Source organism: Eumetopias jubatus, unplaced genomic scaffold (assembly GCF_037043125.1).
Source record: "Eumetopias jubatus isolate StellerSeaLion01/CBP00866 unplaced genomic scaffold, mEumJub1_p1.0 scaffold_17, whole genome shotgun sequence".
Lineage (NCBI taxonomy): Eukaryota > Metazoa > Chordata > Mammalia > Carnivora > Otariidae > Eumetopias > Eumetopias jubatus.
The window spans coordinates 31703313-31716704 of NW_028274823.1; the positions used below are offsets into that span (position 1 = coordinate 31703313).

Sequence of the window (13392 nt, forward strand, 5' to 3'; positions counted from 1 at the left end):
CCAATGGGCAGCGGGAATTGCGCCCAGTGCGGCCGCCCGGGATGGCGGCGTCAAGTGGGGCAGGCGCTGGTGGAGGTGTTGGGAGAGGCTGGTGGCAGGGGCGAGCCCGGCGGAGGCGCCGTCCCGGCCGCTGGAGCCCCGCGTCTGGGCGTGATTGTCATCCCGAAAGGCGGAGCTCAGGTTGGCCGGCAGCGCAGGAGGGAGGGGGCCAGGAGGGTGTGGTTGGTGAGGAAGGGACTGAGGAGCCCATCCCGAGATGACTGGCTGGGGATCGTGACTCCATCCAGGACGCGCTGACCAGAGGGCGGGGCCGGTGGGGTGCCGAGCCCGGGCCTCCGGTCTCTACCGCTGGGGCCGAGGCCAGGGAGAGCCCACGGTACCCGACTTGGCGAGCGGGTGGGTGGGGGCTGCGTCCAGAGGGGATGGCAGACCAGTGTGAGCAGAGACCTGGCCCAGGCGGTAGAGCGGAGCTTGGGTAGAGGGAAAGATCGGTGCTGGGATGCAAGAACCGGGTGAGAGATCGACTAGGAAATGTTAGTTGGTCTAGGGCTTTGTTTGGCCTGGGCCCGCCTCTCACACTCTGGTGGAGAGACGTCCCACACAACGAGGCTTGGGGAATGGGATGCGTCAATTAGTGGATGGTGGCACGCCTCCTGGGTAGCATCTCCAAACTGCATAGGTATCCGCAGGAGTAGCTCGGCTTTATTAGAACTCGGTCCAGGCATTTCCTTTTTCATGAAATAGGATGGCAGTCCTCAGCACCCTCAAGTCTTTTTTTTTTTTTTTTTTAATCTTCTTTCTGGTGTCAGGATTTTCTTCCCACTTTCCCTAAAGTCCCATAGTCTTCCTAAATAAGACCAGTCTTCCTAAATAAGACCTTTATCTAGTAGCAAAACATTTTTTTTTTACTTTTCGAGTTCAAGGAAGACTTATAGTAAAAAGACTTGTAGACTTATAAGAAAAACAGTTATTTCAAGCTCATTTAAAACACTTTAAAAGGAATGTGTGACTTTTTGTTCTAGGTTTCTTACAAGCCTAATTTTTGTTCACCAAAGTCTTCCTTTTCTTCTCTTTAGGATTCTAAAAGCCTAAGACTGCTTTCTTTATAATTAAGAAAACTTTGACAAGACGTTCATACTCTGGGGAGGCTTTGGAGGAACAATGTAAAGGTATATGTAGGGAAAGCTGGCTGCCTCAAAGCAATATTCTTAAAGTGAAAATCTGTTCCTCTTTATGTTAGCTTTTTTGTTGTTGTTTTTAATCCTCTGAATTTGAACAGAAGACATCTTGAATGCATAAATATTTTGTAGCAAGTTTGATTTCTAAACTCTAAAAAAAGACAAATGGAATGGAAACAAAAGTTAACATTCCTGTCTCCAAGTTCTATTTGGAAATGTCTGGGTGAGGAGAAAATAAAGAGGGCAGGGATGTAGTCTGTTGTGCCGACCAATAGTATATTCAGTTCCGGGACAAAAGTCATTTTCTTTTAGATAAATGTTTGGATTGATCCTTTGCAACCCATCTATCTATCAAAAGAGCAGAAAGGGTGGGTATCTGTTTAAAAGCCTGAATCTTCTTGGTTTTGTGACTAGATTCCATATGTATAGCTGAAGCCTAAATTCCTAGGCTACGTGTTCTCTTTAAGAAGATTTTTTGGGTAACTGATATAAATACTGATTTGCATCCTTCTTAAAGTGTTGGGTTTTCAGTCTTCATCAGCGCCGGCTATCCTGTATTAAACTAGACTTGTCTCAATGACCATGATTTCTTTTTGGGTCAGTGGCTGTACAGCTGACAATTACTTAGCAGGCTAATTATAGAAGTCATAAATGAAAATCACTGTCCCAGGTGGTAACAGTACCAATTATTTGGACATAGGTAGAAGTTTCTAGTCAAATGTGTTCAACCATGGCCTGAGACCCATAGAGTCCACGTGTGTCCTTTAGTTAGCACTTCCGATTGTTTTCTTGGGAATGGACATCATGTTGACCAGCAACTATTGAAGGGAGTTTGCTCTGTCTCCCTAGATAAAGAAAGGAATGGAAATGTACTTTTGGAAAAACAAATGAGAGAGGAGGTGGCAGGGTTAGGTGGAGAGATGATGTTCCAGTTACTATAGCTGTATAACATTATACCCCAACCTTAGCTGCTTAAAACAACCAAGTGATGCTCACAGATTCTGTGAATCAGGAATTTGTAGAGGGCATCATGGGGATGACCTCGCTCAGCTCCATGCTACCTTAGGTGGGATGCCGACTCAGTGGCTGGGAGCTAGAATCATCTGAAGGCTCCTTTGCTCACAGCTGGTGCCTGGGGTAGGCTGATTCAAAGATGAGAATTGCCAACTGGTGCACCAACACATGTGGCTCTTTGTGGCTCAACTTCCTCATAGCACGGTAGCCCCACTGTAGTTAAGACTTCTTCTGTGGTGGCTCAGGTCTCCAAGCGCAAGCGTACCAGTGAGCAAGAGGGAAGATGCATCACCTTTTCTGATCTGACCTCAGAACACACCATCTCTTCCATCGTGTTCTATCGGTTGAAGCAATCACAAGCCTGCCCCGATTCAAAGAAGAGGAGTTAGACTCCACCTTTTGATGGGGCAGTGGCAAGGTCAAATTATAGAACGCGTAATACAGGAGATACTACTGCAAGTGTCTTTGGAAATTACAATCTGCCACATTTGGTAATTAGAGGATGATCTTTTCAGGTTCATTGACATCTTTAAAAACTTTAGGATCTATTTCCTCAGAGCTAACAGCATACCAAGAGTGGCTAGTTTTACAATTTGAGGGGCCGACTAGTACTTTGTCCAAAGATAGTCTTCAAACTGGAGAAACGCCATTCCCTTTCTTTCAGGGACCTTCTGTTGGTCCCTCTGAAACAAGTGGGATGCCACTATGTGGAAGTTTCACATAGCCTTAAGAAAAAGTAAACAGATGCTGGAGTCTGCTGCCCCTGAGCCCCTGGGCAGTCAGACTGACTCCTACGAGGCACCGCAGTAACTCCTTCCCAGACCTCGGAGTGAAGACAAGTTTACAGCTGCCAGACATCAAAAGGAAATGCCCTTATCTTATCATCTCCCTGCATAAATCATGATTCTGTATTTATGTTTTGGAATCGTTGTTTAGTGATAAGATTTATTGTAAGATACAGCCTTTAAGATTCTGACTTGTTTTGAAGGAATGAAATATTTCAGATTTGTTCCATAAGCTGACTTTTAGTATGCCGACTTCATTAGTTCTGGAAAGAGCTGAAGACGGCCTATAGTTGTCAAAGCCTTTCTGGACTGGAAAGAGTTTTCCTCTGCAGTTTCGATGGAAAACTGCTTCTCTTCCCCTCATTAATGTTGTATTTGCAGTGGAGTCATGCTGACCTCTACCCCAGGCACACTGATCCTGGGCTGACAACAAGAGGCTTGAGCCTGAACTTGGATGCTGACCTTGTGGAACATTGGTGGAGCAGAGATGGCACACCAGGTACCAGCGTCTTCCATCAGAGAACACAGCCCCAGAGCATTCCAGGGGCTTTAAGACAAGAAGAAAATGATCCCTGCTTCGGGACATCTTCTGCTATGTGAGAGAGCCTGGGCATGGAGCTCCTGAGTAGCAACAGCGAGAAAATCCCTGGTGGAGCTGTGGGAGGGGCTCCCAGACATCACTGGAAGAGCTTCCCAAGCTGGCCTCATTATGGGGGTAGAAATGAATGTTGCTCCCTGTTTGGGTGAGAGCCAGGGATTCTCAGGACTCATCTGTCCTCATAGCTGGGAGGAAATGAGAGCTTTGAGACAGGGCCAGGACCCAGAAGATGTGATTGAGCCCCGCTCTGTTCAGGCCCAGCTGTTTGCACATCAGATCATTTCTGGGCTCACGGCATCTATATCCAAAAGCATCATGACATAGGCCAAAATTAAAATATTCCATGGGATGGCCATAAAAAACAGACAAGTGGCAATTGTGGTTTACTTTCTCTCACCTTAGAATTTACCTCAGGCAAAATTGCTGATTTTTTTTTTCCAAATGTTATTTGAATTATATTGGTAGCATTTTTATACTGAGACTTTAGAGAAATTTCCATTACAGTAAGTGAATGTGTGAGTTGAGGTGTCTATTTTGGAAGGAGGAAAATAATAATATTTAAGGGACAGGGCCTGGTGGTGTTCTAGGTACTTTCATGTATCTTATTTAATTTATTTTTTAAGATTTTATTTATTTATCTGAGAGAGAGAACAAGCAGAGGGAGAGGGAGAAGCAGGCTTCCCACTGAACAGGGAGCCCGAAGTGGGGCTTGATCCCAGGACCCTGAGATCATGACCAGAGCCAAGGCAGACACTTAACCGACTGAGCGATCCAGGCACCCCAGTGTATCTTATTTAATTTAAACCATGCCAATTCTCTGAAGTAGGTATATTTTCTGCACTTTACAGGGGAGGAGACCAAGATTTAGAGGCATTTAAGTAAGCTTCCCGAAGTTACACAGTGCACCGGGATGGGAGCCTCGGTGTTGGCGCTCCTGGGCCCACATGCCACTGTATTACACTGGGAGGCACGTGGGGTAGGAAGACAGGATGGGGCTTAGGAGCATGGGCCCCAGAGGCCGACCCCCAAGTCTCTGCTTCTAACTTGCACATGTTAGCTAGGGTACCTTGGCGAACTTACTTACCCTCTCTACCCCTCAGTTCCCTCACCCGTAAAGTGGAAATGATAGTACTACCCACCTCATAAAGTTGTGAGCTGAAATTAGATTACGTATTTCAAAAGCACTGATAGCACACAGGAAGGAGTCAATTCCTGTTAGTTGCTGTTGTAAAGATATTTCAAATAGCTTCTCTGGGGTTAGCTCAGTTGATTCCAGAGGGTTGTGTTGGCTGACCTGGAGTATAAATAACCCAGCCCCGTCTACCATCACAATTTGGAGAATACAAACTAATGTACATCTTGTTTTAGTTGAACATTTAAAGCACCATTTTAGTATCAAATGTGCCAGATCCCTCTTGTACCAAGGAACCTACTCTCTGTAAGCCCATCTTGATGTTCCATAATGGAAACAGCAATACAACCGTTAACATTGTGTGTGATTTGGGCTTCTCTGGGACTTGAAGAAAGCTGGCTGTTGGCATCAGGCCTCAGGGATTTAAAAATCCACTCCTGTTTGGTCCTCCAGGCCTGGCCCCCATGCTCTGAAGAAGAGGTGCACTTGTCCTGTTGGAACTCAATCAGATGCTTGAGGGTTAGACTCTAGGTTCATTTTTTTTAAAGATTTTATTTATTTATTTGAGAGAGAGAGAGTGCACAAGGGAGTGGGGAGGGGCAGAGGAAGAGGGAAAAGCAGACTCCCGGATGAGCAGGGAGCCCGGATGCAGGGTTCCATCCCAGGACCCTGGGATCATGACCTGAGCCAAAAGCAGACACTTAACCGACTGAGCCACCTAGTCACTCCTCTAGGTTCATTTTTTTTAAAGATTTTAGTTATTTGGGATGACGGGGTGACTCAGTCGTTAAGCATCTGCCTTCGGCTCAGGTCATGATCCCAGGGTCCTGGGATTGAGCCCCACATTGGGCTCCCTGCTCCACGGGAAGCCTGCTTCTCCCTCTCCCACTCCCCCTGCTTGTGTCCTCTCTCTCGCTGTGTCTCTCTCTGTCAAACAAATAAAAAATCTTTTAGAAATAGTGATAGAGAGAGAGAGTGAGTGAGCGGATGAGCAGGGGGGAGGGGAGAGAAGCAGGCTCCCTGCTGCAGGGAGCCCGATGCGGGGCTCGATCCCAGGACCCTGGGATCATAACCTGAGCTGAAGGCAGATGTTTAACCCACTGAGCCACCCAGGCGCCCCCCTTTAGGTTCATTATTAATAACAGGGGACCTTTCAATAGTGATTTATAGATCAGAGAACTTTCACACATAGTTTATCTGTTTATTGGAGTAGTAGTCCCCACACTTTCAAATGTGTAGCAATCCAGTGATGTGCTTGTTAAAACTGTAGATTCCCCGGCTCTAACTTACAGAATCTGATTCAGTAGATCTGGGTGTGGGCCTAGGACTCTGCATTGTCACAGTCACTTGCAAAAATGTATTGCTTAGATCTGGGAAAGATGAAGAGATGAGTAAACAGACCTGGAAATTAAATAAGAAGTAGGGATTGCACTTGTAAAAATATGTCAAATGCTTGTTTGTCTCTGTTCGTATTTAATGATATTTTAGGTATCTTAACCCCCTTCTTATAGGATATCTTTTTTTTTTTATTAAAGATTTTATTTATTTGACAGAGAGACACAGCGAGAGAGGGAACACAAGCAGGGGGAGTGGGAGAGGGAGAAGCAGGCTTCCCGCTGAGCAGGGGCCCCGATGCGGGGCTCAGTCCCAGGACCCTGGGATCATGACCTGAGCCAGAGGCAGACGCTTAACGACTGAGCCACCCAGGCACCCCTAGGATATCTTTGAATACAAGCATTCTTTTACTGCACACGTGAAGCCATACCTAGCCAGTCTCCAAATGTTACTGGGTTGTTTGTTTTTCTATAATATCTCTGTCACAGCCACTCCTTCCTTCTGCTCCCATTACACTGTTATCCCCTTAGTTCAGGCCTTACGATCTCGTACCTGGGTCTGTCAGTTAGCTTATGCTGGGTAATAACATACCACCTCAAAACATAGTGGCTTAAAACAACCACCATGTATTTAGTCCGTCATTCTGTGTGTCAGTAATTTGGACCTGGGCTCAGGAGCAGCTCTGCTGGTCATGCCGGAGCTCACCCATGCATCTGTGGGCAGTTGGGACAGCAGCTCTACATGACCCCTTGTCACCAGCCAACTCGCCCGGGCTTGTCCACATGGGGGCAGGATAGTTCCAAGTGCAGTGAGAGGGCAAGCTCCGTGTGGACGAGCACTTTCCAAACCTCTACCCACCCAGACCGAGTGGGTGGAGGAATAAAGTGCCTGTTAATGGAGGTGTTGCCATGTCACATCACAAGGGCACAAGCAGAGGGAGAGCAATTTGTGCTCATTTTCACAGTCTCCTGAATGATCACATCCCCCGCCTTGCAAGCTTTTCTGGCTGTGGGCTCTGCTGCTCCAAAGCATCCTGTTTCCTGCTGCCACGTTCATTTCCCGTAAGCACTGCTTTCATATTTTGTGCCTGTTCATAAGCTCCCAGAGCTTTCGTCTTTCCCCTGCCTTATTAGCTGTAAACTCTTCTGCCTAGCTTTCCAAGGTCTCCTTAGAGTAGCCGGACCTGAAAAGCAGAGCGTGCAATACAAGAGAAAAAGAACTAGCAGCAGTCAGAGGAGGCTGGGACACTAGTCCAGCCCGGCCACAGACTAGCTCTTCACTTCTCTTTCTCCATCTATGAAATGACGGAGTTTGGATTTAAATCTGAGAGGTCTTTTTTCAGATTTCAGATTTCCTCTGAGTACCTAGACAAACTTAATTCCTATTACTCCTTAAATAAACCTTCCACTGCAGTAAAACCCAGCTTATTAGTTTCCCACTGAACATCCAGCTTACATAGCTCTTTGTGCTTTCATTCCCCAGGTTTTCTCCATGGGCAACTGCCCTTTGCTTTCTTGACTGCTTGTTTTCAGTTGTGCCCAGCCCTTGTCTCTGTTCATCTCCGCCATCCAGTTTGGCACTTAATGACATTATCTCTCATATTGTTCTGTGTTTCAGTTATTAGTCTTACCAGCTAGACTGTAAACTCATTGAAGGAAGAGACTGTATTTTATACATCAACTAAACACATAGTAGCTATCAAGCAAATTTATTTGTAGATTAATCCTCAATTTCTATCCCAGGTCATAGATAATAGGAACTAGCTGATAACTTTTTTTTTAAGATTTTATTTATTTATTTGAGAGACATAGAAACAACATGAGTTGCGGGGCGGGGGGGGGGGGCAGAGGGAGAGAGAGAATCCCAAGCAGACTCTGTGCTGAGCGATCACAAGACCCTGAGATCACGACCTGAGCTAAAACCAAGAGTCGGACGCTTAACCGACTGTGCCACCCAGGTACCCCAGGCTGATAACTTTTAAATAGTCTTTTTTTTTTTTAAAGATTTTTATTTATTCATTTGCGGGAGAGACAGAGAGAGAACAAGCCCGGGAAGAGGCAGAGGGAGAGGGAGAAGCAGACTCCCCGCTGAGCAAGGAGCCCGATGCGGGACTCGATCCCAGGACCCTGGGATCATGACCTGAGCCGAAGGCAGACGCTTAACCATCTGAGCCACCCAGGCGCCCCAGGCTGATAACCTTTAAAACCAGTAGGAGGATAAGACTGCCTGAGCAGAGGTGGTGATGATGAGGGCGGGGGTGGGGGGAGAAGTGGGTATGTTTGTTAAATGTATCCAAGGTAATATATACTTACTGGGCCGGTTAGTTGATAGAATGTATCTGCAAAATTGGTTTGCAAGCCTTTCCTCCAGCCATCCTGTGACTCTGGTTCTCACCCCTGTTTCCTGCAGTCATTATCCTTTTCTTCCGTACGCTGTCACCATGACCCTGACAAAAGGTTCCTTCACCTACTCCAGTGGGGAAGAATATCGAGGCGAGTGGAAGGAAGGTGAGAGCATCCCGCCCCCCCCCCGGGATCCAGTGATGAACACTTCATTTGGCTGTAGGACAGATACATCAGGCTGTAGACGTCAACTGGATGAGTCTCATGTCTAATTCCAGGATTTAATCTGAATAGTAATAGTGCCTTTCCTTTGCTTTGATTTTAGGATTAAATAAAGGAATTAGAAAATGCCATTGGTTGCCCAATCTCCAGCAATGAGTTAAATCTTTCTGCTTCGGAATATAAAGTGTCTTAACATCTTTTTATCCTTTTGTGTTATTATTTGGGAATTGTTTTTATAAATACTCATGTACCAGGGAGAGTAAAATGAATTATTTTGAGTGCCTACAAACTAGAAAGTACAGAATTCATTGCAATGACTTGGTTCCGATGAATTTAAAAAGTTAAGGAAGATCTGGAAATTAGGACAGATAGGTACTCAAGAGCAAATGACAGTCATTGCCTTGAATTTCCTGTGACAGCTCATTGCATTTGGAAGTATCTAGTCACAGGATTGGTGAAATTCTTCAGAGCCTGAGAAACACAGTCTGACCACTTAAAAGCCTCGTGGGGCCAATCCTAGCAAGCCACAAACTGCCCCGAGGAGCCTTGACTTCCTACCGTTGTGCCAGTGAAGAGAAGTTTAGACCATTTCGACATTCACCCCATTCTTTTCACGTTAGATCCCTACAGCTCATGAATTCTTGAGCCCTGAGAGGAGAAACTGGGCAGATGAGATATGACCTTGCTCGGTACCTCCCCTGCCTTTCTCCTGCCTCCCCAACACCTGCTGTCCCCTCAAATCTGGCCCATTAGAGGTGCCATTCTGCCAGGCGGTCTCTATCCCCGGGAAGAACTCCCTCATACTCTGTTAGAAAGATGTGATTGCTCCTCCCGCATCTTGCTGTTTTCTGGTCAGTTCAATGCGTAAGCACAGCCCTACTGATGGGACAAAGCCCGAATCAGTGTTGACAGTCAGCCGGTTAGGTTTGCTCCCTAGCTTCACAGTGCCGTGTAGCACTGTTTTCTCGCAGAGAGGCAACAGAAGTAAGTGGTGAGGGCTGTCCGGCCAGGATGCCTGCTGCATTTTTCATTCTTGCTCTGCCATTCAACAGCTCTGTGGTCGTGAGTAAGTGATTTAGCTTCTCCTAGCCTTGCTTTCTGCATCTGTGAAATGGGAATAATAATAGTACTGTGCCTACCTCTTAACGTCATGAGGATTAGATAGGATGATAAATACTGTGCTCAGAAGAGTGCCTAACACATAGTGAAGGCGCTCTGGTAGCTAGTGTTATTTTTCAGCGCTCTCTTACTCATACCAAGAGAGACCTGCTCCACATCTGATGCTTGTGACAAGGTGGGAAGGTCCCAGGAGCCAGATTTTCCTGGTGCCTGACTCTGGGTAGTAGTTCTCTGCCCAGCTAACATCACTGCTTCTCTTCTTTGCTTTGTGCATCAGGTGACGAAAGACAAGGGATGTTAGGCAGCGGGGGGTCCCTGAAGCTGCCCCATCCCAACCTGACAACCGTCTCTCTCTTTGCTCAGGCCGCAGACATGGTTTTGGTCAACTGTTGTTTGCAGATGGTGGCATCTACCTGGGTCATTTTGAGAATGGGCTCTTTAATGGCTTCGGGGTACTGACCTTCTCCGATGGCTCAAGGTAAGTCCTGGGTCATTCCTTTCTCAGCTTTGATAGTGATTAAATAGCTGGTCAGACCTGAGCTTGGCCCAGGCCCTCTGAAAACAGGCAAGAAGTAAGCAGTTCTTTTATTAGTTACTTTATAAATAGTTCTAAAATTTGAAATGGCAAGGAGCCGAGTGACCTTCCACCCGACTGCCATTCTCTTGTGTTACCTCCTTGAGATTAGAGCCCCATATCACACATGCTCTCTGGCCCTCCTCTGCCAGTTGGGAATGGGGTGTATGGGGGCAGGGATTCTGACACAAGCAGAATCCGCTCAGCGCCTTGGCGTTAATAAGTAACACTCACTGGTAGCTGCTTCACAGTGAATCTCCATAGCTCACTACCCACCCTGCCTCTCCCATCTCATGTTTCTGCAGGTATGAGGGGGAGTTCGCCCAGGGCAAGTTTAACGGCGTCGGAGTCTTCATTCGACATGACAACATGACATTTGAAGGGGAATTTAAAAATGGCCGAGTAGACGGTTTTGGTAAGTCACGGCCCCGCAGGACGGGCGACCGGGGGGAGCATACTGTGGGGGGAGTACACCTTGTTAGCTTGGATGCTTTCGGGGATGTCTGCCAATCCCTAGCGACCAGGCTCTGACGCTGGTCTGTTGAACTTACCCGTCCAGTGCTCCCGCTCTCAGGAGTAAGAGCTGCAGGTTTTCCTCCCTGCCGCTCCGTGGTACCAAGCTGCTTTCTGAGTCACGCACGCCCTTGTCAGTCCCATATTGCCTCTGTCCCCCTCAAAGGCCTGCTGACCTTCCCTGATGGTTCTCACGGAATACCCCGCAACGAAGGTCTGTTTGAGAACAACAAGCTGCTGCGGCGTGAGAAGTGCTCCGCGGTCGTGCAGCGGGCCCAGAGTGCCTCCAAGTCGGCCAGAAATCTCACTGCCTGACGGGCATCGTGCACCCGCTCCCAGGCACAGGCCAAAGCGCAGGCCCCGTGACGCCCTCGAGGCGAATCCATGAACCAGATGGGAGAGGAGAAGAGAATGCCAACGGAGCAGAGGCCCGGAGACATGCCCCCTCACCTGCCCGGTGGGGATTCAGTGACGAAAGTCGTGAGGATTCTGGCCCCCCGGCCCACAGCAGGGTCACCAGTTCTGTCTCTGCCTCTCTCCCTAGTTGGTATTCTGTGTCCCTAACGCCTCGGGTCGCCCAGTGCAGACCTTCTATTCGATTTCCTGCCGACGGAGGCAGAATCTCTTCATTCTGCCTGTACTGGGGGCAGATGATCCTGGTCCCACGTTAGGGCCAGTGCTTTGTGCTACCCTGGAGAAACAAGGAGAAACATAGGGGTGGCTTAGACAGCTCCGCAGTCCTGTGAAAGTCAAAGCCAGAGCGTTTCCTTGTGTCACCCCCTCATTGGCTGCTGGTTGGCTTCATGACTCCAGGCCTTCCACTTTGTCTCCCCAAGCTGGTATTTGTGTCTGCTTGTCCCCCTGTGAAGGGTACGGTAAGAGTGCGATTTCCCTCTCCCCTGACTGTACAAGCTGTCTTCCTTACCTGAGTTCCAGCAGCTAACTTGTGCCCCATTTGTGCCTCTCTCCTTCCTTAGACACGGGACAGGATCCCTTTTGGGGAATAGTCAAGAAACTGAGACGAGGAGTCATCTCATAACGTGTATTTGTTACTTACTCTGGGGCAGAGGACAGGCATCTCTGGGCCACTTAAGGCCCTACCGTGGAGTAATTGAATTCTTAGGGGTGGCTTGGGCTGACACAGCCCCTTCCCAGCGGACCTGTAGGTCAGACCCACCTTAACCCCTTGGAGCTTGGGGAGAATTGGACCCATCCTAGGACCAAAGTGAACCAAAAGAGAGTTTGGCTTCTTACATTTGGTTTCCTATTAACTCTTCCACCACAAGCTTGGCCTTCAGGCCTGGGGGTGAGATCTGGACGGTTAGGATCCCTGCATAGTTCATCATGGAGGCCTCCAGTTATCCCAGAACCCAGACATGCCCACTCCACTCCCAGCCCCTTATCCTCACACTGAATGTCTCCTCAACAGCAGATTGTGGTGGAGATTATAGCCGTGTGCCTCTGTTCTCTGAGTTGTACTGTAGAAACAAGTGTTTATGGGGAATAAACAAATCACCAGAACTGCCTATACTTCGTTGACTCTTGCTCTGCATCCTCATCATGGATCAACCCATTTGGTGTTTCTAAAAGTTCATCACAGATGGGGGCTTGGAACTGACACTTTACTACGTAGTACCTAATTCTCAAAACCTCTGTAAGGCAGGAGCTTTTTTTTTTTCTTTTAAATCAGACAGGCTCAGGTTGCCCAAACTAGGAAGTAGCAGAGTTGGGTGGGATTTGTATCCTGGTTTTTCTGATTCCAAATCACTTGCCACTGTACTTCTTTTGTCCTGAGTGTCCAGAGTGCCCACATCCTGAGACCAGTTATTGTCACACCTGCTAGGTAACCTTGGGCAAGTCAACTCCTGCCTGGGTTTCCCTTTTTCTGCAACAGTACCTCCCCAACTGAGCTAATGTGCAGTGTTCACCTGCCACGCTAACCCCTTCACATGCGTGATCTTATGGAGCCCTGAGAGAAAGGAACTGTTACTATCCCCAAATTACAGATCGGATCGGGCACTTAAGTAGTGCCCAAGGTCCCATCGTCCCTAAGGGGCAGATCTAAGAACTTAAACCCAGGCCTGCTTAATTTAAGCCCAGAGGCTGAGTACTTGACCAGTACACTGACCAGCCTCCCGAGCCCTAAATTCTGCCCCGTCACTAAGCTGGATTCTCCTCTGAGCCCAGATCTTCTGGACGTTGCCTTGTGAGAAGAGCCCAGGTGCTAAGCCCCAAGATTCAGTACCATCCAGATGGCCAATTTCAGTTGAAGATTGATACCTTTTATAGTCTCTCCTCTAGGCTTTGCCCTAAACAAGGATCTCTTTACCTTTCTTTTTAGCCAGAGTAATTTTTAAAACATTCATCTCTGGTTTACTGCCACTAGTCAAGTATCACTGAATAAGGTTAAACATTTTTTGAGAAAGCAGCCTTTTTGGTTAATGTGCTGAAGTGTTTCTAAATATCTCAGTTGAAACTTTTTGCCTCCTACCTCCCATTCGGAACTTCAACAAGCCTTTCCCCTAGGCCACCACTGATCTAATACCTCGTTTGCTGTGGACTCTTAGGGCCTCCCAGAGC

At 47.6% G+C, this 13392-nt stretch overlaps 1 protein-coding gene across 6 annotated transcripts; it reads left to right on the forward strand.

The window, feature by feature from the left end:
- The first annotated feature begins 37 nt into the window (after positions 1 to 37).
- Positions 38 to 12342, forward strand: MORN4 (MORN repeat containing 4). Of its 6 annotated transcripts, XM_028098911.2 has the most exons (7): positions 38 to 180; positions 1077 to 1169; positions 3359 to 3476; positions 8452 to 8549; positions 10089 to 10203; positions 10605 to 10714; positions 10979 to 12342. In XM_028098911.2, the coding sequence occupies exons 4-7, from the start codon at positions 8483 to 8485 to the stop codon at positions 11125 to 11127; spliced, it is 441 nt and encodes a 146-aa protein (XP_027954712.1). In that variant the 5' UTR covers positions 38 to 180; positions 1077 to 1169; positions 3359 to 3476; positions 8452 to 8482; the 3' UTR covers positions 11128 to 12342. The 6 variants fall into 6 exon arrangements, with proteins under 6 accessions (XP_027954712.1, XP_027954715.1, XP_027954714.1 ...); XM_028098914.2 differs by lacking the exon at positions 3359 to 3476; XM_028098913.2 differs by lacking the exon at positions 1077 to 1169.
- The last annotated feature ends 1050 nt before the right edge of the window (positions 12343 to 13392 follow it).

Excerpts from the sequence above, each read along its gene's own strand:
- MORN4 (XM_028098907.2), top strand. The coding sequence starts at position 8,285 with ATGATGAGGGCGGGGGTGGGGGGAGAAGTGGGTATGTTTGTTAAATGT. Across the intron at positions 8,550-10,088 it reads TCGAGGCGAGTGGAAGGAAG|GCCGCAGACATGGTTTTGGT; the intron begins GTGAGAGCATCC and ends CTCTTTGCTCAG. Across the intron at positions 10,204-10,604 it reads ACCTTCTCCGATGGCTCAAG|GTATGAGGGGGAGTTCGCCC; the intron begins GTAAGTCCTGGG and ends ATGTTTCTGCAG.